We start from the raw sequence: 25,027 nt of genomic DNA, 5'->3' as shown, positions 1-25,027 counted from the left end.
TTTCATAATGTAGATCAAGCATTTTTATACACTTGTCATAGTCCGTCAACCCCACAGACTCACGATCAGATAGTGCAGGCAGGTTCTCAAACTGTTCCTGGCCATACTTTCCCAAACAATGAATAAGTAGACATCTCTTCCTCTCACTGGAGAAATTGAGACCATGGGCTGCTAACACATAATGATCAAAACGCTTCTTCCACCGTTTCCATGGCACAGGAGGTTCACCTTTGGTGTCTAAAAAGTAATTAGGAGGCGGTATGCCTTGCATGACTGGCAGAAGTTGCTGAGAACAATTGTTTAAATGAGGTTTGAGAAAAATCTGTATATAGTATATTTGTTTATATTATGTGAGATGCGTGGTCCTTCTTGATCCTTTATATTCTTGCAATTGAATGTTGCCTCTATTAGTGGAACAGATGTGATGTTCCAATATATTTGCTTTTGCTCTTTCTTGTAATTTTGTTATGTGGCTGACTGTAATGATATCATTGATAATATGATGGCGATGGAAGTGTAACAATTGTTGCAATAGTGTTTTTGTTTCTTTATTAACTGCTCTGTACAATTTGGAAGCCCAATCGCCTTTAAAAACAACTAGCAACACGTTGCTTAAGGTTGAATGTTCCTTTGTTCAGCAATAATGTCTTAATTTCCTTATTAATTGCTCTGTACAATTTGTAAGCCAATCACCTTTAAAAATAACTAGCTACACGTTGCTCAAAGTTAGATGTTCCTTAATATGGCACTCGTATTCTTTATGATTTGCTCCGTGCTCTTTGGAAGCCCAATCACCTTTCAAAACAACTAGAAACACATTGCTCAAATATTATTATATTATATATGCAAGTGTTAAATTAGAATCATACATCCGCTCATGTTCCAAATTAGTTCTATTATCCCACTTTGAATATAGATAAAATTCTCACCGGATTGTACTGCTGAGCAAGCGTTGGTCTATTGAAGACAGTTGTATATCCAAGTACATTTCCTTGGCCTTTTTTTAAAAAGGTGGCACTTGTGATTGCAGACTCCTGGCCTTCATGAATTATGTTCTGTACTTGATCCTTCACACAGGTAGTGTGATAGTTTCTACTCTTCAGTCTTTTGAATTCACAATCTGTTCAATTGTGGTTTTCCTGGAGTTCAGTTTATTCCAATTGGTGACCAATGTTACCTGGCTTGCAGGTAGTGGTAATTCCAGTGTGAATGAACAGCTACTCAGTGGGTTTGCTGTTCTAAGCCAAATAATATCCCATCCTCGCCACCACTGAAGTATTGGCTCACACAGTATTGTAGATAAATTGGTTTATTTAAGATCCATAGGTAAACCCACCGGCTCCACCAGAGCTAACAGTTCATCTCTCAGTTCACTCAGATCAGCATCCTTTCTGCTAAGTTCCACATTCTATATTCCCTCTTCTATTGCATCACTGTCCCACAATTACATATAAAGGTGTTAACTAAATGTATGTTCATGTACTAAGATATTTCAGCTCTCTTGAGCTAAAGGTTCAACTTCCTAGATCAAGGGAGCTCTATGCCTGGGACACCATAACACAAACCACATCTACTATGTTACTGAAGCACATTAGGTTTCAATCACAAAGTCAATCCCAGATCTATTCGCTTTTCTTTCTCTTGGGACAACTTTTCATTAATGACACAACAGACGCCAGTAAAGGTCAAATAAAAATTGTATTTCTTAAAGAAAAAAACAAAGTCTAGTTATTCACATTAATATTGTAGCCAGTAGATCAACCTTAGCATTCAGTATTTACATTTAGAAAATGTTTACGATCATGTCTGATATCCCAGCCCTGTGTCTGGTGTTGGACACAAGGGTCATGTATGGCAAGGTAGGATTACTGGTGGCTTCCTGAAACATGCACCAGGGAAGGAAGGCATATTAGAGCTTATCTTTTCTGAGAACATATCCTTGGTGATATAATAGAAGAAACATTGATCCCCAGATCTATATTTAGATGCAGATGCACATGAGGCATGTCCTACGTTCCCTCTATGCCCTTCAAGCCATGGTTTGCAACTGCATATTTATGTCTTTCGCATAAAGTCTGGAACTCTCTCGTAGATTTGTGGGATGTCCCTTGTTGACTAAATAAGGTGAGAATAAAGTGGTGTTAATTTACATTACATCATTATGTTGATCATGAATTGCAGAGTCAAGGTGATCTAGGACATCAGAGTGGCAGCTTGTGATCCACTGGATGCCGTACAATGACATTGCCAAAATAAGCAATGCCTGCGGTGTGTTTTGCTGTTGGAATAGCTGTCCTTGCTTTTACAAATAATCATTTGGAATGTTGAGTCATGATCTTTTGATGCAACAGGATATATCATTTTATGAACATGTTTAGACATGTTGATTCACATATTTACATCAGTTAATCAGTTGTGACCCGATTGACTTGTATCCTATAGTCTGATACATGATTGCTATAATTACTCTGTTGCTGTCACATGTCTCTTCATTTACGTTCTGGCAAAACCAAATAAAGAGACCTACAAATAAAGTACTAGAACACTTTGCTCGTTTTGTTGATGCAAAATATGTGAAGTTGTGTTTAGGAATTTGCTATGTCTTGGGTATTTATTATGAAGTTCTGATAAAGTGTTTCATGGAGATGTCAAATGATCAAGGGGAATATCTCTATGCTACTTAGACATCGAGGACAGCTCAGGGGCAACTCATGTGTCTTGGAAGCAAGACAACGCATAGCAAAACAGGTTTGAATCCCGGGCTTGTGAACAAGTCCAGTATAAGCGCGATATAAGACAATAACTATATATATATACTTCTTTCTGTATATGTGCAGAGTATGGGTCTATGACCTACATAATGATCATAGAAACAAATGTCTGATTAAAAAATGTTTCATTAACTTTCGTGTGCCAATTGCACAAGTGAGTGAAAAATAAATGAAATGAGATGTGCATGCACACGTAGTCACTTTGTGCATATAACTTCAGCGAACCCACGAAAATAGCACACAGGGAGCCTAATGGACCACTGGCAATTGTCCTCGAGAGAGTGCATTTGTGATTCGTGATATTTGCTCTTGCATGAGCCTGTTCCTGTGGCACTTTCCATTACACCTTGAATCCCATGCTGAAGGCAAGCCACAGGATATTGATATTGATATTTTATTATCTTATACAAGGCAAGGGAGGGGAACAACGCAGAACAAAAACAACAATCTTACTAGGCCCAGTGAAATTGAGAATGCACAAGTGCCTGGGAGAGTGAGAGGGGTAAGTGCAAGGGAGAGGGGGAGGGGTGGAAAGTGCTGAGCAAAAATAAAAATAAATAAAACATGAATAAATAAATAATAAAAGGCAAAAAACGGTGGCAGTGCAGCCAGAAAGTGGCAAGTGCTAGGAATAAGGCAACAGACAAGTGTGACTTAATAAGTACAGAAAAAGAAAGGGGGGCTGTAGGGTTACAGATACAGCCCCCATTACAAGGGATTGACCGGAGATAGTGCAGGTTGATGGCAGGGTGAGCAGGTACATGTGCCCTAAAGGCAGAGGGACACCAGGTGCAGGATGCTGAGACAGAACAGATCAACAGGGGAGAGAAGGAGAGTAGGCAGAAGCAAAGAGGAAGGTCTTGAGGTGCTTCTGGAACCGGAGATGGTTCTATTCAAGTTTCAGAGTGGGAGGGAGGTTGTTCCAGGGCGAGGCCCCAGCCAAAGACAGAGATCTACCCCCAGCTCGTTTCTTAGAAAAACTACTGACTCTGAGGGAGTTAGAGGTGGAAGAGTGAAGGGCTCGGGAGGGAAGGTATTTACGGAGGGGCAGCTGAAGGTATTTTGGACCCAGGCCCCAGAAAGCCTTGTGGATAATGCAAAGGGTCTTGAATTTAATCCTTGCAGCCACTGGGAGCCATTGAAGAGATGCCAGGGCTAGAGAGATACGATCCCAGGGCTTGAGACCAAGGACAATTCTTGCAGTCCTCTTCTGCATATGTTGCAAGGGCGGAGAGTAGAAGCAGGTAGATTTAGAAATAGGCTGTTGCAATAGTCCAACCTTTAGAGAACCAAGGCTCGAGACACAGTGAGCTTCTGGGGGAAGGAGAGGAAAGGCAAAATACCTCTGAGGAGTTGCAGTAGGAAGTTTGACTTTATCAAGACATCAGAGATGGGGGCAGAGAAGGAAAGCGTGACATCAAAGATTACCCTGATGTTTTTGGGCTCACATGTGGTGGTAGGAGGAGGGCCAAGGGAAGCCGGCCAGAGAGTGACAAGACAGGAGGGTGAATGTGTGCCGATGAGGAGGATTGCAGTTTTGCTGGCATTGAGGCAGAGATTGTTTGCGGCACACCAATCCTGAATGGGAGATAGGCAGTCGGAGATGAGAGAAGGCAAAGAGGTGGCTGAGGGAAGCCTGAAAATGAGTTGCGGGTCATCAGCATAACACTGGAAATTTGAGCAGAAAATGGCAATGCCGTGGGCGAGAGTTGCCAGGTATTGAGTAAAGAGCCAGGGTGAGGAAAAAGCAGAGTACAGACAAGAGTCTTCACAGAACCGGGCCTGCAATGATCTGCCCTGAAAGAAATAGTCATACAAAGCAGAGATTAGGTAATTTGTTTTCATGAAGTATACTGGCCTATTTTGGAAGACATTGCACTGATTCGATCCTTGGATACAAGACCAGTGCTTAAGTTGTTAAGTGGTCTAAGTCCTGGATTACTTATTCAATACTCACAAGAGATATGAGTAGTTTTTCTCAGTGCATATCCAATGTTAAACCTTCACGTTAAAAACATTTTCTGTATGAATTTGTTATTATGCCACCTTTGTGATTATGCCAACATTAACCTAATGTGGCATGTGCATATGTGTCACCCACCCAGGGCTTTCTGAATGAACAAAAGATCCTTATGCTTTTACACTTTCGTCAAGTTTACTCAATTTACAATTCTGCAATTTCATCAAGTTTCATTTAATTTACAATTCCAATTTGCAACTGTATACTGTACTGTATCCGAGATACTTGGATAAACTTGGATCAAGGCGAAGTGAACCTTGATATAATACGTGTGGAGAAAACGTTTTGTTTGAGAATACAATGTAAGTTGCAAATTGGAATCGTAAATTGTATGAAACTTGACGAAAGTGTAAAAGCATACAGATCTTTTGTGTCTTGAAAAAGCCAAAGATGGGTAAAACATATGCATGTGCCCCATTAGGTTAATGTTGGGATACAGACAAAGGGGGCATAATAACAAAGGCATACTGAATATTTTAGAACGGATTGAAGGTGTAACAATGGATATGCACTGTGAAAGGTGCACACTACCTGTGATCTTTTATTTGCTATCCATGGGCTTTGCCACTTCTAAGTGCCATTTAGCACCCGTTCATTGTCAAGGCTGAGTTTACTATTTTGCAACAATATGCAGCTAATGAGTAATGGGACATGTTGGGCTTGATTGTTAAAATCTGCAATGCAAAATCGTGCTGCTTATTCTAAAAATGAGTTGTACATATTGTAACTTTAATGTCGCTTTATTTACCCAGCTGGTTCTGTGCTGTGAATCCTCTTCCAACCTGCCTCTGTCTGCTCTGCTGGAAAGATACTGCGAAGCGCTGTCGGCTCACTCCAATATTACAGGTAAAGCCGCCCAATGGCCGCAGTGGGAGCCTGTCGGGGAAGTATTGTGTTATGTTATTGTAAGACTATTGCATGATCTCAGTGCCTGGAGGGCAACATGAACATCCCTGTATTTTTGGATTTTAGTTACAGAGATTGGTATTGAAATTCATAGGCAACGACATGTCAGACATTTCGTGAATGCTGCAAAGTGACTGTGCCAGAAGCTGGCACCTTGTGAAACGCTACTGGATGCAGACATGTTAATCTATCAGAAAGGGACGGGGTCTTTCCAGCCTGCGATCTTGGTGAATAATGGTGATATCTATCGAGCATATAACTGTGAGCCTGACTGACAAAGATTTGCTCTGAATCAAACGCGGGCGATGGCTGAGAGCCGCTCTGGGGCCAAATTACAGAAACTTTGCACCGGTGCAAGTGCAAATGTTTGCACAATATTAGCACTAGGGCAAAGTTTGCCCTATATTTTTGAAAACGCTGGGACACATTAAAAAAACCATTGCTCCTTGACAAGTGCAGGTTGACATATTAAAAGCAGCAGGGTAAAAACTCACTACATTTTTGCACCAGGGCAAAGTTTGCCCTAGTGCTAACACGGACTGGTATTAGCACAAGGGCAAACTTTGCTCTGATGCAAAAATGCATCACAAATGTATCATTTTAGCAATAGGGCAATTTTAGCCATGGTGCTTTTAATATGCCAAACTACACGTGTCGAGGTGCAATGCTTTTTTAACGTGTCCCAGTGTTCTTAAAAATAGGGCAAGCTTTGCCCTAGTGCTAACACTGTGCAAACTTTGCACTTGCACGGGTGCAATGTTTCTGTAATCTGGCCCCTGATTATTGGCCGTTTCCCACTGTCAGATTTATAGAGCCAAAACAAGTAGTAAAAAGGTGATGCAAGGATCATTTGAGACGCTCAAGTACAAATGTGATTTGAAAGGATTTGCTGGAGGGCAACTGGAGACATTCTACTGGCATCCCTTCCTTCACACTAGTGTTGTTAGACTTTGTGAATGTGGAATCACGTGTCAGGTGCAAATCAGAGATGCTCCTGGCCATCTACAGATTTGCTCCAATGCCCATCACTGAACATCAGGTCGTTTCAATCACTTTCTGTTGGAGGATGCAGTGTCATGATGTAATATTTTTATATTTGTCAAGCAAAGTCACTTTGCACCACACTAAACGTTCCATGAATTAGGCCCATTGACTATCACCTCCTCTTTCAACCTTCTAATGTTCTGCTCAAGACACAGCACAAATACAGGCACCTGTAATGCTGCTAATGATGTCTTGATCCCTGGCAACAGTGTCCATAAAAAATGTTCTACTTCATCATTCTGAAGGCTTGACACAGTCTATTATAACATCCCTCCTCATTACCCTGTCCATTCTCTAACCTCATGTCCTCGTTGCCTTGTGCGCTCTGATGCCCACGGGCGTGGGGTGCTTTAAAAAAATGGAAATAAACTAGATATCATCTAAACAATGCCATAATGGTCCACCTTGTATTGGTCAAAAGATCCAGTTCCTTACCAGTCTAAAGTCACATAACCCAAGGTTCCATTCCATCGCCAATGATCTTTTAACAAAAACACACAACTCATTGGACTCCTGTTACAAAATGAAGTGATACCTGTCCGCCTGTGCCGTGGCAGCACTCAGCGTCATGGTTACATGTCTAGGGCTGTCACAAGATGTGGTGAAGCCCGTGGAAAAACATTTGGTGAGGTCCTCTTATGATTTTTTGCATTAGGCCAGCGGCAGCACTTCTGCAAACAGGAGACTCGAGAAATCTCCCCTTGAGTTTGTGTGGAAGAACTCAAATATGGTTTATTTCTACAACTCCAAATCATCAACTACAGCAAAATTAGATCCCTCTACTGAAAAAAGGTTTATGTCAGACTAGCTTTTGTATCATAGGCATAAATATATGTAGGATGGCATGACGGCATGTGGTGTGTGACGCCAGCATTGCCCTTTGTGCACATTAAAACACACATCACACACTGTGGCAGAGGTACAGATGAGATGATGTACAGTGGAGGCTGGTGAAATTCTGAATTGAAGAGGCTTAAATGTTTAAGCCAATTATGCAGGATCGACAGAGCACAGTGAGAGAGCCCATACCAAACAATGGTTGCTTGAGGGGGTTTCTCACTCCCAGGAAAAAGGTTTGAATCATTGGGTTACAATTATGCATTTTACAGCCCTTTCTCACCACAATTGGGTAGACATCCACACAGTTTTTAATTGGTTTTGTATGGTAGCACATGGAAAAATCCAATAGTTGCAAGACACCAACCATGCACAGGAACATTTTTCAACACATGTCATGCCGCCTTTGCACACAACATATACTAGTATAGAAAGATATTCATGCTTGTTTTTCCCATGTATGCCCATGCAGGCTGCACTTATATATGCCATTATTACCATGTACGGACTCCAAGCCTGTAAAAATGCCATGCCACAGAAAGTATGTCCAGGCTGACTGAGCACGATAGGTGTTATTAGTGGCTGGATTGGCCTAAATTCAATTTGGGCCAATTTAGCCAAATAGTATGTTTGCTTTAACCTTGATCTGTAGTCCTGTGCATCAAGAGTAAAGCGAAACACGCATTGGCAATGCTAACAGTTTGGACTTTCATGGAGGCATGGGAAAGGCACTGCTGTATTGGTATTTACTAACCATTGATGTTAGCAGGTGCAAAATGATTTGAGTACCCGTGTATCTAACGGCAGTGCCTGGCAAATTCCTAATGCTTATGCACAAGCCAAAACCATTGGCTTTGTCAGTGTTTGTTTTCAACAGGACTCCAGTAAAAGATGCGCAATGGAGCTTTTCAATCAATGTGCTGAAGTCAGCTCTGGTCAAGACATTTGTATTACACCAGTACTGTGCTTACAACTCCAATTAAGTCATTAACTCTCAGAAGACTCATTTGAGAAAACACTCACCAACACTTTGAGGGCAAAGTTTGATGGCAAGTCTTGAATAAAGCTAGCTCAAAGAGTTTGAATAAGGAGGTGTTTTGGGTGGGGAGGGCAGGCACTGGGTGAGAATTGCCATAGGGATTAGCATGGCCATGAGAAGTCATTGGGTGGGCAAATAATTAAACAACATCTACAAGCGTTGTATCCCTCTTCATCTGCCATTTCTCCCTATCTGTTCTCAATGCTGTCATTGGGCCGGATATCCTCAGATCTGGAATTTGGCAAAATATTACTCACCGGATCACAGATCCCGCGCCACAATCCTGGGAAATCTATGTGCACTATACATTTATTTTAGAATGCTGTGGTGTGTTCATGCTTTAAACTATGTTGGGTAGGGATTTAAAACTTGGTCGCTAGGTTCCAAAGTCAGGCATTTCCCCACAAGACCACTAGAGGGTCTGAGCAGGTGCCCAAGGAAATCCCTTGTCAATGTTGCACTGTACTGTAAATATTGAAGTGCATTTTTTAGGTTTATAAGGGATGCAGATTTTGAATTTTGCTGACGATAAATCCTCTCAGGGGAAGAGGTAAATGGTATGATATAGTATGATAAGTTATTTATAACACACCTGTACACAAGCGTTTCTAGGCATGACAAGATAAGGGAGGGAAGACAGAGGGAGGACAATACAAATGATCTTACTAGGCCTTGTGATACCCAGATCGTGCAAATGCAACAGCACTTAAGTGCAGGGGGGAGAGAGAGGGAGAAGTGCAAGGGAGAGGGAGGGGAAGTGGGAGTGGAGTCGAAGATGACAACAAGCTTTTTTGCCTCACAGAAAGGCAAAGGAAGAGGGCCCAAGGAGGGCGGCCAAAGTGAGGGGGGAAAGGGGGATCAGGGGTCCCAATGAGAAGTCTTACTGGCATTATGTTCAATGGGGTGACCAAAATACCAGCCCTACACCCTCCTAATCCTCCCGTCGCTGGGCCCGGCCCCTTTCACTGCGGTAGGAGGGGTGACCCATTAAACAAAGTCTATTTCCAAAACTGTCTGTTCGCTAATGCAATAGTTTTGGCTTATTGGTGGCAGACCTAATAACCCAAACAAAAGGAATGCCATGCAGTGGAGCAACACATTTGAGCAGCTCGGACTCTAGACCCCTCCTGAAATGTTGGTCTTTGTTGACTCGACCTGGCTGCTTTGAGGCAGACGGCCTCTTTCAATGTGTCACCAGCCCGTAGCGCTTATTAAGGAGCGGCAGCAGCATAAAACATGCAGAGCACAAAAGCCTAGCCGTGTAATATCAACAGACTCACTTTGATAAAGCCAATGTCTTAACTTCTGTTCTCAGCTTTGAGATGGCCCACCTCTCCAGAGACTGGCATAGCATTATTAAAGTAAGCAACCTCTGAATTGGGTTGAAAGGTACGGCTAGTGGCCAAAGAGAAGGTGAAATAGATGTTCAGCTTCCTAGCTGGGCTCAGGGAATTGGGAGGGAAGTGGGAGCAGGGCTGGCTGAAGATGTGTCAGGGCTGGTGGGGGTCAATTACTTTTTGTTGTTTGTGGGGCACCCCTTCCATTATAGATTGGAATAAATAGGCGAAGGCACCTGTGGAGTGCTTAAATCAATAATTAAGTTAAAATAATGCAGCGAGGTGGTTAAACGCTGCAGATTATCCGATGGTTGCTGTGTCATAAGACTGCCAACATGAGGGCAGTTGCTTGGGATCCCATTTCAACTGTAAAAGCTGAAAGATCCAGAGACCATCCCTCAGTGGGGAGACCAACAGTGCAATGGGTTATTGGCCCCACATTGACCCCACTCACTATCCACTTTCAAAACTGTTATCCATCCCCTGCGGGGCTGACCAACGGAGCCAATGCCAGATGCAACAGGAGAAACCGTTAAACAGTGCCTGGGCTGCTGTTAAGAAAGGCCCTGCAATTACTAACATAAAACATTTCACTGTTAGCACCTGCATTCATATGCATACATATTAAGGTAATTGAAATTGTGATTTGGGGTTAGCACTTGTATGCCAGCGGAGTGATTAGAAGGGAAATGGTGATATGAGACATCTCATTTTCACTGGCAGTCCTTAAGTGTGAGGTTTCAGAAATGAAGGAGATAGCTGCTTGTAACATTGAAGCTTCACCAGAATAGTCCCATTGGAATGTGGAAAGATGTTAGAGGCCCTCACACAAGTAAGTTTGCCCCTCCCCCACAGCCTCTGAAGTTGGCGTCCCTGCCAACATTTGAAGTGTTAGTCCCAATCCGCCCCCGGAAGTTTATCCTAGGTGCACCTCTGATGCCATGACCCACCCCTTCATTAGGTGGGCCGCAGGGCTACTAAATTTAGGGGTGGGGGCTGGCACACATACTTATATATTCACACATTTGAGGACTTAGGTTGATCAATTCTATGGGGGATATTTTAATAAGATATTTAATTCTTAGTTTTGGTTCGCCCTCTTTTGAGGTACTTAGGATTTCTTTAAAAACTGCTTCATAGATGAAAAATGTTTTTATTAGGTTTCTCTATCCACAGGGTATTAAAAGAGAGTACATATAGACGTATTTCTATTGGATACTTGTGTTTATTCGTCTTAAGAAGTAGTATCCAGTTGTTTCCAATTTTTCTTAAGAGTTCAGTTCTCCCATATTTTTTCTTCTGTTCTGGTCTTTTTCATTATTTATCAGAATCCAGTTTAGAAGATTTAGTGATTCCCATCTTTTTTAGGGGAGTCATAAATCAGGATGTCCGGCGAGTTTCAGGTCGATTATCTACTTGTCTGGGGCTATTCCTGATATTGGAGCCACAAAAAGCCTACCGGTTTCAGTGGCATTGAGACCACATTCATCAGGGCTGGGAAGACACTTAGAGGTTGATGTGTCAACATGTGGGTAGCTGGTTGGATAATGCCAGGGGATCCCACCTAATTAAAGGGGTCCCCATGAGTATCCGTGTGGTTGGGAAGGTTTGATTGTGTGCTTCCCAAGAGAGCATGGAACACTTGTCATGCTCTGGAAACTTCTCCGCTCGAGTCAGAGTTCCAAAAAAGTCAGCTCGCGTAAAATGCCGGCCCGCGTAAGGTGATTTGTAGCTGTACTTATATACCACACTTTCACAGATGCATTCATCCACCAGACACACAATTCCTTAAATGCATGCATACATAAAAACCAAACACAGATTTGACACCAACATGCACGCAGGGGTGTTGCTAGGTCTAGAAAAGATCAGGCACTAAGCTAATGTCTGGACTGGCAGACTCGGGGCTAGCTAGCATTTTGGTTGTAGCACCTGAGTTTCGATCTGGGGCTACAACCAAAAGACCAAGAGCTATAGCCCTCTAACTCCCCCTAGCAACGCCTCTGCATGCACACATGCATTCATACGCATATCCATACTCATTACACACACATATACACATTTAATTTAAAATAAAAATATAAACTTACTTTCATGCATCCTTCAGAAGCGGATGGCCCTCCCTTCACTTCGACACGTAGACACGCTGCCTGACAGGAGAGGACTCCTCCCTTGTCATTCAGCATGTCTACATTGTCAGCTGAACAACGGGAGGCAGCAGAGCTCACTTCCGAGCCCTGCTGTCTCCCATTATTTTGCTGTTTTTTGCAGAGCCAAACAGCTTCACAAGAAACATCAACATTATTGCTGGGGCAGAGAGCAGGCAGCAAAGTCCCCCGTGTGAATAAAGGACACGGGTGGACTGTGCTGCCTTCTTTCTACTCAGGATAGAGCGGCGTGAGGCCCCTGGCAAGCGCAAGGCCCGGGGCAGTTTTCCCCTCCTGCAACCCCCACGTGATGGCCCTGTAACATGTCTAGACTTCTCTTAATAACCTGCTTCCATATTTTCTATTCAAGGAAGTAAGCAGCCAACCTCAACCTAAACCCAATCAAAAATAATTTGCTCTGCCATATGGTGGTAATCAAGAGCCAGAAATGCACTTCGGTGTTTCCGCCACATCCCTGCAAGGCTATTCGCTTATGCAAAGATACAGCTCTTCATGGGTCAAGTCCTAAAAATTAAAGTGAGGGGACTCATTAACAAACACAATGAAATGTGACGTTGCTATAAATTATCATATCAAGTTCAAATATGCACATTTCATTAAATTGACATTGTATAACCACCAAAATTGCACAGGACGAATGGCATTTGCCTTTCATACAATCTACACACACATAAAACCAAGATATGTTCTTCTAATTGTGTTTTTGAAAACGTTAAAAGATGTACATGTTTCTAACTCCAAGAACCAACACAAAGGTTTTCCCTGGAAATTGCAGTACTGAAATGCGACATTCCACCTTTAGTTGTTTGTTAGTTTTCATCAAGTTATAAAGTGCAGTGGTGAAGTGTCCGGCCTGCAAACCTGATGACTGTGGTGGTGCGATCCCTGAGGTCGGCTTTAATTCATAAATTCAAAGAGGACATTCAATGTTTCTCATTTTAGCTGGGGTGAAAAAAGTGGGTGGACTCCTTCCACCTGCGTGTACCCTCGACTTGAGCACCGCCCCTCGTCTGGAAAAGAATCCTCCCTTCGTCCGTCCAACTGAAAAGAAATTATTCCAATAACTGATGTAGTCAACATAGATGGGAGAACTTTTGTAACAAACTTCCTAAATCACTAAAGTGTGTACATTGTGCTCAAAAGAATGAACGAGTAAGATACACCAGGCAAAGGCAAGACAGAGGCCCGTGCATGGGACTGCATTTGAGGGAAGAGTGCTGGGCTTTAACAGGAGAGTGTGGAGAGGACAACACGGGCAACAGGATTGGGTAGATACCATGGTTTGCAGGTGCTGAGGGAAAAGTCTGAGGATGAAGAAGGCCGCGGGATTGAAGATTCTAGGCTGAGAAAGGAAGAAGGAGTGAGTGAAGTGTGCATGGACACATGGATAAGTAAGGACTGTGAGACGCAAGGGCGGGGTGATGTGCACAGGGATCAGAAAGATAGGGAAGCATACAGGGAAAAGAAAACAATAGCTCATGAACATGGCGTTCATGGGGCTAGTGAAGGGAGGTAAAATGGGCAGATCATTATAGAATAAGCACAGCCTTCATTAAGGTCTTCACCAATGGATTCAACCCTGCCATCACGTTGCATCCTGGGCCGGCGTGAAGAAACAGATGTCAGGCAGCTCCACCTACTTCCAGGACTGGGATTTTCAGCAGGTCCCCGGGGTAAACCTTTTAATACATGCTGCCTCAAGCACTGCCAGACCTTCGAGACTGCAATGACAGAGGGCAGGGCGAACTACCAGTGGTGGGCAAAAGTGCCCTGGAGCACTGTTGTGTGACAATTAAGTGAAAATGCTACCCCAAACCCATTCTTCGAGTCCATGGATATGGGTGCGTTCTTAAGATGGCCACACACAAAGGTAAAAAAATGCACAAGCAGACCAGCATGCAGGATGAGGGCAGGCACTGGACTAGCTGATGACGTCATTAACCCTCCTCTGTCTGCCATGAAGTTTCCTTGTATGTATCATATCAGGGAGGGAGACCATGGACTTCCTGGAAAACAGAGCCTGGGGTGAACAGAGAGAGTACAAGGGTTCCTGCAACTGTGCTGGTGCTGCTGAGGGATCATGGGAACTGGGAAGGAGAGTGCAGTGGTTTGGGAAGTGGGTGGACCAGAAAGGATGAGGCAGCCTAGGACAGGATGACCCACCAGCACCCCTGAGTGTGGCATATGTATGTAAGCCTGAGGTGAAGCGCTACCACATTCAAAGCTGGGAGGGAAAGGTTCCCTGATGGTCCCCTGTGCCCTCAGAACCTGTTTGCAGTGCCAATGGCCAATGGGAATGATCAGGAAGAGCTGCCTGAAATAATAGTTTAACTGTGAAAGTATTGCTGTTAGCCCAGTCTAGACACTGCTTCTTATTGCCTGGCTGCCTGCAAAGCACAGTTACACAGTACTGCTAGCTTGCCCCCAGGTGAGTGTTGGCACCTAATTCTTCCTTCTTTATTTATTTATGTATTGTGCATTTGTAAGGCACTTATACATCAATTAAATTGTGTTACAAAGTGCCCACAGGGCAGCAGGGAGTGAACAAGGGAGTGAGATCAGATATGCAATGAAAGACAGAGGTGGACCTTCTAGGCCTTGTGAGTGTTCAGAAATGCAGATGGAGGGAAGAGAGGGAAAGGGGGGTAAGTGCTAGGTGTAACCAGATGGAAGTGCTAGGGAGTGAGCAGCTGTAAGTGCTTATGTGAGATGGACAGCTGCCAATAGATAGTAAGTTCAGGCCTGTGGTGGCATGGTCAGAGGGTGCCAAGGCAAGTGCTGGGGACAGGCAGTGGCTGGAGGCGATTGGGTGTGGGAGGCCACGACCCATGAGGACACATAAGGGCCATGGCCACCAATCTCAGCAACAGTTCTTGAACCTGGAATGTGGGTGGGATGAGACGCTTGTGCACAATTCCAGGAAGAAAGTGGCAAAGCACAGCAGATGGACACTGAGGGAGAATGCAAGAAATTGCTGCAGCCAGAAAGGCACATGAATGGTATCTAGTCAATCCATCGAAAACCATTCCATCGAATGCTATACCATCAAATTATAAGCATTGAAAAGCATTTCCATCGAAATGCCTTTCCATTGACTATAATTCAATGGTATATTCGAAACTAGGGTTAGGGTTAGGGGTTAGGATTGGGGCTAGGGTTAGGGGTTAGGGTTAGGGTTTGGGTTAGGGTTTGGGTTTGGGTTAGGGTTAGAGTTGGGGCTAGGGTTATATTAAGGGTTAGATTAAGGGTTAGATTAGGTTTAGGGGTTAGAGTTAGGATTAGGGTTAAGTTTAGGGTTGGGGTGGGCGTTGGAGTTAGGGGTCTGGGGGAGGGGAATCCCCCCAATGTACAAAAAAACATTAAAACGTTACAATGAGCTAGCCAGAGCCGAAATGTCAGCACTGGACAGCTCCAGGTAACGTTTTAACATTACAAAAAAATGCATTGAATTGCTATCTTTTACATGTAACAAACAATACATTTCCATTGAAACCAGTCCATTTATCTTTTCAATGGACTGGTTTCGATGGAAAGGCACTTTTACGTGTAAAAGATAGCCAACTGATGCGTTGGTAAACAATGTTTTTACTTCAATGAAGTGACTAGGAATCCACATCAATGGTTTGTGGGATTTTCTCTGCAGACACTGCTCTATGAACATAGAAGGATCCAAACATTGCATCATTTCTCCAACACACGCCTCAAATCCTGTCACACAGCTTTTGATGGCACAACTCATTGGCTCAAATTTAGAAACAAAGGCACTCAGTGGTCTAGATAGCAGGAACAAACATGACATAACGATTATTAAGTTGGCCTTTTCGTGCTACAAGTATTGCCAGTTGCCATGTTAACCAGACGTTCTGTTTCCAAACCATCCTCCTTTCTATCAAATCGACTTAAAAATTGCTTTAGCCATCAGGTGGTCCTTTACTCAGTCATATGCACCAAATGTACTTTTCCTAGAAAACGTCCCCCACACTTACTGAGTCTACCTTTATTTTGCAGACATTTACTTTGGGATATATGTACTTCTTCATGCCTTAACCTCATCTGCATCTTTACATTGTGAGGGTGGTCATTCATGTTGTTAAGGTTAGCTAACAGTGAGAGTAAGGGTCAAGGAGTAGCAGGAGGTAGAATATAGGGTCAAAAAGAAGGCAGGAGTGGGCTGTCTTCCCCTGTAATGGCAAAGTGAATGCTAGGGGAAGTGAAATACAGGAGAAGCAAAGGTATGGAAAAGTAAATATGACTTGGTGACTGCATGGAAAAATCAAAGCAGGGGGATTAAACAGGTACATCCTGCAAATCCCAATGCATACAAGGGTTCACAATGAATGGTGGGAAATATATATGTATGTAGCTTCTCTTAAAATGTGTTTGCTCTTCTAAGTCTACTCTTCTTAAAGGCAATACTGGTTGTGAGGCGCAAATCTTGGGATGAAACCATAAGCAGCACCGACATATGGTGCAGCATGTTATCATGCAGTTAACATGATTATAGATGTTTTCTCTGCACTGGGAGGGTCTGGTTCACAAAGATTTAAACTATTTGTACACAGGCCTGAAATGTGTATATCACAGACCATGTCTGGGGACACGTGCATTGGGTTTAACATCACAGTTAGCTTTTGAGCTGAAACTGAATATTGCTGTCAGCTCAGATATTCATTTATTTTCAGAGGTATGAATGCAATTTCTTCCCCTGAAAACTTTATAATGAAGGGTATGCACAATTCACATTCACCAAATAATCACCTATTTGTTAAACCTCTGTTTTTGCCGGATTTGAGGTACATCGTTGAACCTTCAAAAATGTCAGTGCTGTTTTAGAAAAATGCAGGCTAAAGGCATCCACATGCAAACTAAACACGATATCAATACATAAATAAACATAAGAATACACCTGGAGTGTGGCAAAATGACGTATGCTCTATAGGAGTTTATAGGCGCGTTACAAATACCATATCATATCATATCATATATCATATCAAACAGGAGGTGTGGCTAAACCACCTGCCCAGCCCCTACACTTTTACAAACCAACACTGATCCCAATCATAAAGGGAAACGGGCACAGCCAAGAGATACACCGTCTTCACCTTGTGTGGTAGCATGTGCCAAGGGGAGGCTATACACTCAGAAGGGGCGCAAATGTGCTCCAGTAGTGATGCAAAGAGCAAAGCACACCTATTCAAAATATGGAAAATGGCAATCAAATGTCTATAGAGTGCTTTGAAACACTGTCTGGTTGTAGGTGCTTTAAAAATAAACATTACCATTACCGTATAAAGGTTCATTTACCTTAATTATCCATCCCAAAGAACATATAACGAATAAAAACACTATACAAACCCACCCTTGTAAGAGAGAACACAGAAAATGCAAATACAGAAAGATACAACACTCTAGTTAATGAAAAAAGGCTGAAAAGTCAATAAGCAACCACCATTTCTTTCTGTGGAACAGTGCAAAATGCACCTAACCAATCTCTATGGCCCAATGATGGAACAGAGGGGGAGGTTATGGGCCAAAAGTACCTCTCTGCGGTACTTTATTTATTTATCTGCATTTTTAAAGCACTCACACAGCCTGCGGGCATCAAGGCACTGTTACATTGTTTGCGTAACGGTTGTTTTTTGCTGTTTTAGTTGCGTATTTATAACGTGCTTAAATACCCAGCGGTTTCTAAGTGTGGACCCAGGGATCGAACCTGTGTTGCTTCGTGTCGTTTTGTTTCCAAGCCGAACACGTTGCCACTGAGCTATCCTCCCAGGATGCTTAGGTGGTGAAACAGCATTGAACCAGGTTCAAACTTGTGCTGCAGGTTGAAAAGATTTAGATGTGCCAAGTTATGTTGGGTCTAGCAGCGATCTGGTGTGCAGTTGTTTCAAATCGGGACTTTTATGCGGTTTGATTGTGGCATTTGGGTTTTGTACTTTGGATGGCTAATCAGGGTCAAATTGTGAGTCAAGGCCGTTCATGATGTTGGTAACTTCTTGTTTGGGTTGGCGAGGGATGCACTGGTGCAGCAATATGAGTCAAGTTCTGCCTGTTTGATGTAGTGAACTTGGTGCTCGGATGCAGAGTTCAAAGAGGCAGTGGTTTGAGTTTGGTACACAGCAGTGAGAAGGTTGTTCAAGTCAAGCAGGTGACAGGCTCTGCCTTAAACGATGCAGCAGCAATCTATTACAATAGGCGCAACTTCAATTTCAATGCGATAGCAAAAGCAGCACCAGTGCATCCCTCTGGTTCGAGTGCATTGAATACAGTTTGAATGCAGTAGGACCAGTTTGATGCTGCAGAACAGGGAGCTTTGGCTGCTTTACTCCCCCAGGTGCAGTGAGACCTACCCCAGGAGCTCTATGGCAGGATCATTCAGTTCAGGGTCTTCTCTCCCAGCCTAAAGGGGGTTTGTGCAGTGTGGAAGGTCCTGTTCCACAGCAAGAGTCACCCCAATGTGCCCTGGGAATGTGTAGGGAGCAGAGTTTACGTCTTCCTTGAGCTGCTCTCCTAAATGAAAGCTTCCTCAGATATTTGTTCAAGAGTGAATCCCTGAAGGGGTGGGAGAAATGCAACAGTTCACATCTGATTGGACTAGAGCAAGCCTACTTTTAGGGGATTTATCCCTTTCTCTGGAGACAAGTGTCTTAGCCACCTACTATCATGTCAAAAGAGCATTCTGCTAACGGAAGTGGAGGAGACACAAAGGAGAGAGAGATGCAGAAAGAAACAAGGTGTTGGGATCCTCCTCCAGCTATGCAAGCTCTCTGTTGACACTAACTCACCCCTTTCTCTTGTCAATAAATACAAAGGCCCTTTTCGTATGCAGCACCATGTGGTGAGGTTAGTCCTTTAGGGAGGGATGGGTGTTTTCTGTTTACCAGGATAGTTCCTTCTGGGAGGCTGTGTTTCTGGAAAGAGGTAATATCCAACCTCACAACGAATAAAGCTAGTGGCATAGCCATTCAACTTCCTGCCCTGTCAGTTGGCACTGTCAGGATGTTTAACAGAAAACACATAACCCTTTCACATCTGAACTGGACTCATAGTGTTAATGTAAGTTATCACATTGATGTGGCTGTAATAAGATTGAAAGATGCTAGCCACCATATGGTAAACTAAGGTATTGCTCACATGTATTATTATTATTAAGTTTGCAAGTGCAATCAGTATAGTAACTTCCATAGTTATACAGTTTAGGAACAGAGGTGCATATTTTAAATGCAGGCTCTGTACTGCAGGTATTGGCAGTCACTGCTGCTCTCAAGAGGGAGCCTGTGACCTGAACCTGCTCTGTGCCTCTGGAGAGCATGTACTGCAGATAAGGATTCTGATTCAGCTTGGCACACATCTACACTATGGGCCTCATTACGACCATGGCGGAATGGGTTTAACGGCGCCGGTAAAGGTGCCGGTGCCGTTAAACCCATTCCGCCCTATTACGAGTTTCCCTTGCGGGACCCGCTTTGGATGTCTGGTCAGACCAGAGGTCCTTTGCGTGTCCTGCGAGGGGACCAGGGAGCTAACAACGTGCCCGTTATTAACGGGCCCGTTATTAGCTCCCTCCCCATTCCCATTGAGCCCTATGGGGGCACGAATGGGAATGGGGATGGGTACATTGAATGAGGAATTACCGGGTCCTCCAAGGTGGGAATGGCACAGTAATTCCTCATTCAAGGAACCCGGACTCGGACCTGAGTTTGGAGGCAGCCATGCCCTTATTAAGGGCATGGCTGCCTCCAAACTCGTAATGAGGCCCTATATGTTTGGCATGGAGTTTTCTGAAAGGGGAGCCTGGTTAGCAGACCACCAATTCAGAGAAAGACTTACTCACATCATTTTGTTAATACACTTTTAATAAAAAACTAGGGCTTCAACATGCTTGCCAGATGGCATTCCTACACAGAGGGTATTTTGAAATGTGTGCTACTTTGAAATGCACCTTCATTTCAAGAATGTGTTACACAGATGTGTGACACTGTAATAACAGTATTATATTTGAACAATATTTAAATTTCAAAACATGTGCAAATAATGTTATCCAAACATCCTATAAATGCAAAATATTTAGAAATATAAAACAAAACTAGCCAGCGACAAGATTACAATTATAATAATATTACAATTAAATAACGTAATCACTAGGACATACAAATGCGTGATTACAATGATAGATTAATTTGCAAAGAAAATGCAATTTTAGTAATAGCACTACGATGAATATTTGTTGTTATGAAATGAACATTGTACAAACACAGATAATAGGAGCAAATAGATAGGCATAAAATGAATGTAATAGTTGTAAAATAATAATTCAATAACTCAAAGATATCAAAACAATATAAATGCAATAATATTCAGGAAACATTGCAGCGGCACATGTAATGTTAACATACATGACATACATGACATACTTTATGCACTGTTCCAGCAAGCAGGAACTTCAGCCATGCTATGAGAGGCCACTAGAATTATTGTCTATGAACAATTGACTATTTCTTAAGGACCCGTCCATGAACCTTAATTAAAAGCAACATAACAAGTGGCATGAAGAACCTTGGTAAAGTAACATAATGGCTTTTCTACTGCTGTAGTTGCTTGATTTCTCCCGTATGGAACAGACGTCTAAGTAGGCATCTGGTAGACAGCAGAAAACAGCTGGTAAGATAGCTCAGCCGGTTGACTACTCCCTGATGAGATCTGTGTGTGATGTGCAGGTAGCAGGCTCGAATCCACACAATGTCAGCTTAGAGTTTCATTTGTCTGAGGTCTATAAATGAGTGCTAACTTTGGTGGTTGATAGTAATTGTATATGAATGTTCTTTGTGCAACGTTTCACCAAAGCGTCATATAAGTAACACATAATAATTAAGTGACTAGTAAATGTGTTCGATCCTTATCACACAATGCAAATGCACTCACAAATGACATTTCTCCATGTTGGTCAGGGGATGTGGTTAGGTGGGTGTCAGGGGTACGTGGTGAGGTGAAACGTCTGTTTGTGAGAGTCACAATCCATACATGGTGAGATTGTGAAGAGGGTAGGAAACAGTTTTTGGTATTAGTATAATTGACCTAAAAGCATTTGACCTAAACATTTGATCCCATTTTTTTGACCTTTTTCTTCGGCCAAATTTAGTGATATATATATATATATATATGGGGGTGGGTAAGTGTATAGATTAGGTTGAGGGAGGTGGGGGGTTTGCAGGGCGTATCCTCCCACATTTTAGACCAAAAAAAGTCAAACAAATTTGATCAAATGTGATTAGGTGAAATGTTTTAGGTCAAATAGTCCCAAACCTCTCTTTTTAGATGATAATTTGTTTATTGCTGCAGTTTACAGCGTGTCATTGTTTTGGACCCCACGGTGGCTAGTTGGGAATACAGGGCTGGTGGAAAGGTGGGTGATGGGGTAAAGGTGTCCTTTGAGAGGTAACAAGTGGCTTTAAGTTGTAAAGGTGAGGGTCTCCACACAGCGGTCTTACAGCAGTCTTTGCTCAGTGAATGTGTGTAAAATGGGGGCTTCTCATTTCTCCTTAGAAGGATGTTCAACCCCATCAGAGTCTTTACCACATCTCCATTGAACTCGGGAGGATAGCTCAGCGGCAACGTGCTCGCCTTGGAAGCAAGACGATATGGAGCAACACAGGTTCAATCCCCGGGTTCGCGCTTAAAAACCTCTCTGTATTAGGCGTGTTATAAATAACCTATCATATCATATCAGGCTCCTTCTCCTAAAAGTACAACTTTCTTCCACCTTCTTTCTAAAGATTTAAATAGATCATGTGACATCTTGAGCAGAAATAGCATATTCTCTTTATACCAATGTGGGCTTGTTCTTTGGATGATGACAGCGGGCCCCAGATGGGCGGGTCATGGAGGCAGAGCCTAGAGTGGTCAGATTTGCATAATGACAAACTTTAGGGGCAAATGCTAAATTTTTTTAATTTGTGTTTTTTATACTGTTTTCTGTGATTGGAGGTCTGACTCTAGTTAGAGACAGCTGGGCCTCTTTGCCAGGTTTGGCTGCCAATGGTAGTAACATTGAACAATCAAGCCTGAACCTAGTGTTGGAAATGATAGGGTTCAAGGCAATGGATAATAACATGTGCAATGTGAAGGGACATTACAGGAGGTGATATCGCAGGATAATTCCTTCAGCATGCAGATGCATTTTGTGCATGACTCCAGTGTCCTTACGCCACACACTTGAAATCAGAGACTTAAAGGTGTTCACCTTTTAATCTCAAAACATACCAGGGGTTACTATTTTGTGTGGGTGTTGTTTGTGCCACTTGGGAGACCCCTTAATGCCAACCAACCACCTCCATATGCCCGACACAGGGCCCTGCTGCAGGACACTGAATGGAAATGGAGAGGGTCTAAGGGCAGGATAGTGAGGGGAAATATTGAGTGAAGGAAGGCAGATGAGCAGTGGCATTGCTAAGGGTGGGTTAAGGGGCTATGGCCCTTGGTATTTTGGCTGAAGCCCCAGATAGAAGCTCAGGGGTTACAACCAAAAAGCTAGCTAGCCCTGACTCCTGACAGTCCCAACATTAGTGTAGCCCCAGATCTTTTCTAGATCTAGCAACACCCCTGCAGGCTAGTATGTGAATAGCAGCAATATGAGAACGAGAATGGGATCTTTATAAAAAGAATCTTTGGCAGAAATGGAGAAAGAAAAAAGCAGGGGGCTAAAGAGATGAGGCAAGAGCAGGGGACGACAGAGCTCAAAAAGAGTAGGACAATGTAGGCTAGTAGAGAGGAAATGCTCATGGGAGAAAAAGGAAGAGGGAGGGAAAGGAGTAAAGGGGAGCATATTTGTGATGTGAGATGGGCAGGTGCTTGCCTTAGCTGCCCAGCAATGCGCAGTCACAGCTGCAATAGAAACATGAACAGGGAAACAACTAAAGTGCAGTTATTTATATACAGTTGCAATGAAATGGGCCAAAAAAGTTCCACATGGATGATGGAAATCCCCTTTGAGTGAGTTCTCTGTGTTCACGTTATACCAAGTTGGCAGCTAAACAAGCCCTGATGAAACCCAGACTCGGGGAACAGGTCTGGGTGTGTCTGTAGTATGGCCAACCAACCCGCATTTTGCAGGACTGTCCCAATTTCATGGGCCACGTTCTGTCCATCGCACATAGCCAGTTCGGGAGCCCTGTGTTTTCTCCTCTGAAGCAGTATCAACAGGAGCATCTGTCCAAAGTCTTCCCAGCTAAAACTTTTTTGTGACAGTTAAAAGCACATTGAAGCACAGCACTTTTCCCACTGCTCCCCCAGCACCACCAGGTTCAGCTGTATGTCAACCTCATTTCAATAAACAAATTAGAGGTTCATGATCCAGACACAGGGCTGCCTGGGTGCAGTTAGTGGGTGAGATTAAATGGGAGGGGAGTATAATGTCTCAAGCAGATTACGTTATAATTAATTCTCTTTCACTGTGCATACCTTTTTTTTTAAACCAAAGGATATTTTTTTAGGTGCATATTTCTTTGCAGTCTGCTACTGCAATTGTGCATTCAGGATGGGAAAAATAAATCTAGTGTGATCCTGGGCAAATCATTTAATTTCACTGTGCATTATCTGCTGGTATTGGGTGTTGGCTGAAGTGATTTAGTTTGCAATTTTTGCAATGCAGACCGTAATGGTTTACTAAACTATTGAATTGTTGCATATCAATAACAGTGAATATGTATATATTGCATGGCACATTATCCTCTTGGCTTACACATGAAAACTGTGTTTAATGTCTTTACCAATGATGTCCTAGAGTATTAAAGACTGATGTCACTGCCTGTAACAATGTTTACTGTGATGTTGCAAATCGTGAAAATTAGGGCGCTGCATATCTTTAGCTGGACAGGACCGGAAGACAAATTAGAACATATTGGACCTTGGCTGCCTAACTGACCCACATTGTTGACATTTTGTTGTTCTGTGCATGTGTTGAAGAGCCTCAGCAGGGGGGGCCCAAGCAACTGCCCCAATTGTTTCAGTCTTGTTTCACAGCAACATATTTCTCTCTTTTATGACATTAAACGTGCACTTTGCCTTGCCTGCATATTACAGGCTGCCCTTTGCTGGCTCTGCAGTTTAACTGAAGACTTTAAATGTGCGCTTTTCAGCCGTTTACACACTGCCTTTGATATCACCCAGCATCCAGCAGTGTTATCACCTCTTTGACCTTTACTTTATTAATCTGTGTTAGCACCTTGCTTACAGAGCAATTACTAACTCAAAGAAAAGGAACAAATGAAACAAAAACGCTTCCATACCAGTCTCCAGAACAGATAACATAGAGATCAAAAGGACAACTGACGAAGAAGCTGACAAAAAGATAACAAAATGTTTAAAAGACCCACTGAAAATAGGCTGGGTGCCACACGGACCATTTGCAAGAATGAAAGTAACCTTCGACCAAGAAGTGATACCTGGACCAACTGAAGAAGAAGAAAAACAAAGAGAAAGAGCACACCAAACATGGGCATGGATCCCAAAAACAATTGCAATTCAATCACGTATATAGCCATCCAAGAAACACGAAATGTCCAAGACGCTGCTTAACGGTCGAGACAACATTGTATCGGGACCCAACGTGTTGAATCTAGGGTCCTGGAACAACAGAGGCTGTCTCCACTTAACGACTCCCAGCGATGTAAATGTGGGAAATGTTGATATAGTGGCCCTTATCTATGGATTATTTGCGCAAAAAAATGGGATTTATGCGCCATTCTGCCCGCAAATCGCTGTTTAACAAATTAGGATTTGCAGGCAGAATGGCACACAAATCCCATTTTTTTCACCGCAATTAATCCATGAATCTAGGTCATTATGTCTGCAGGAGACCTGGTTGGTGGACAAACCATATCTAGATGGACACAAGGTTTTTGTCT

General features: G+C 43.0%; 1 protein-coding gene across 2 annotated transcripts in view; it reads left to right on the top strand.

Annotated features, from left to right (window-relative positions):
* The window catches only part of CRHR2 (corticotropin releasing hormone receptor 2), a 2,206,543-nt gene that overhangs the window by 480,433 nt on the left and 1,701,083 nt on the right, over positions 1-25,027 (top strand). For both annotated transcript variants that reach the window (XM_069647696.1, XM_069647698.1), the window contains exon 2: positions 5,544-5,637. In XM_069647696.1, coding sequence (XP_069503797.1) covers positions 5,544-5,637 — 94 coding nt within the window. The remainder of the gene's footprint in view (positions 1-5,543; positions 5,638-25,027) is intronic.

Source organism: Ambystoma mexicanum, chromosome 2q, assembly GCF_040938575.1.
Source record: "Ambystoma mexicanum isolate Mex_15411 chromosome 2q, UKY_AmexF1_1, whole genome shotgun sequence".
Lineage (NCBI taxonomy): Eukaryota > Metazoa > Chordata > Amphibia > Caudata > Ambystomatidae > Ambystoma > Ambystoma mexicanum.
The sequence above is the reverse complement of the archived record's forward strand: the minus strand, read 5'-3'. Positions and strand labels throughout refer to the sequence as shown.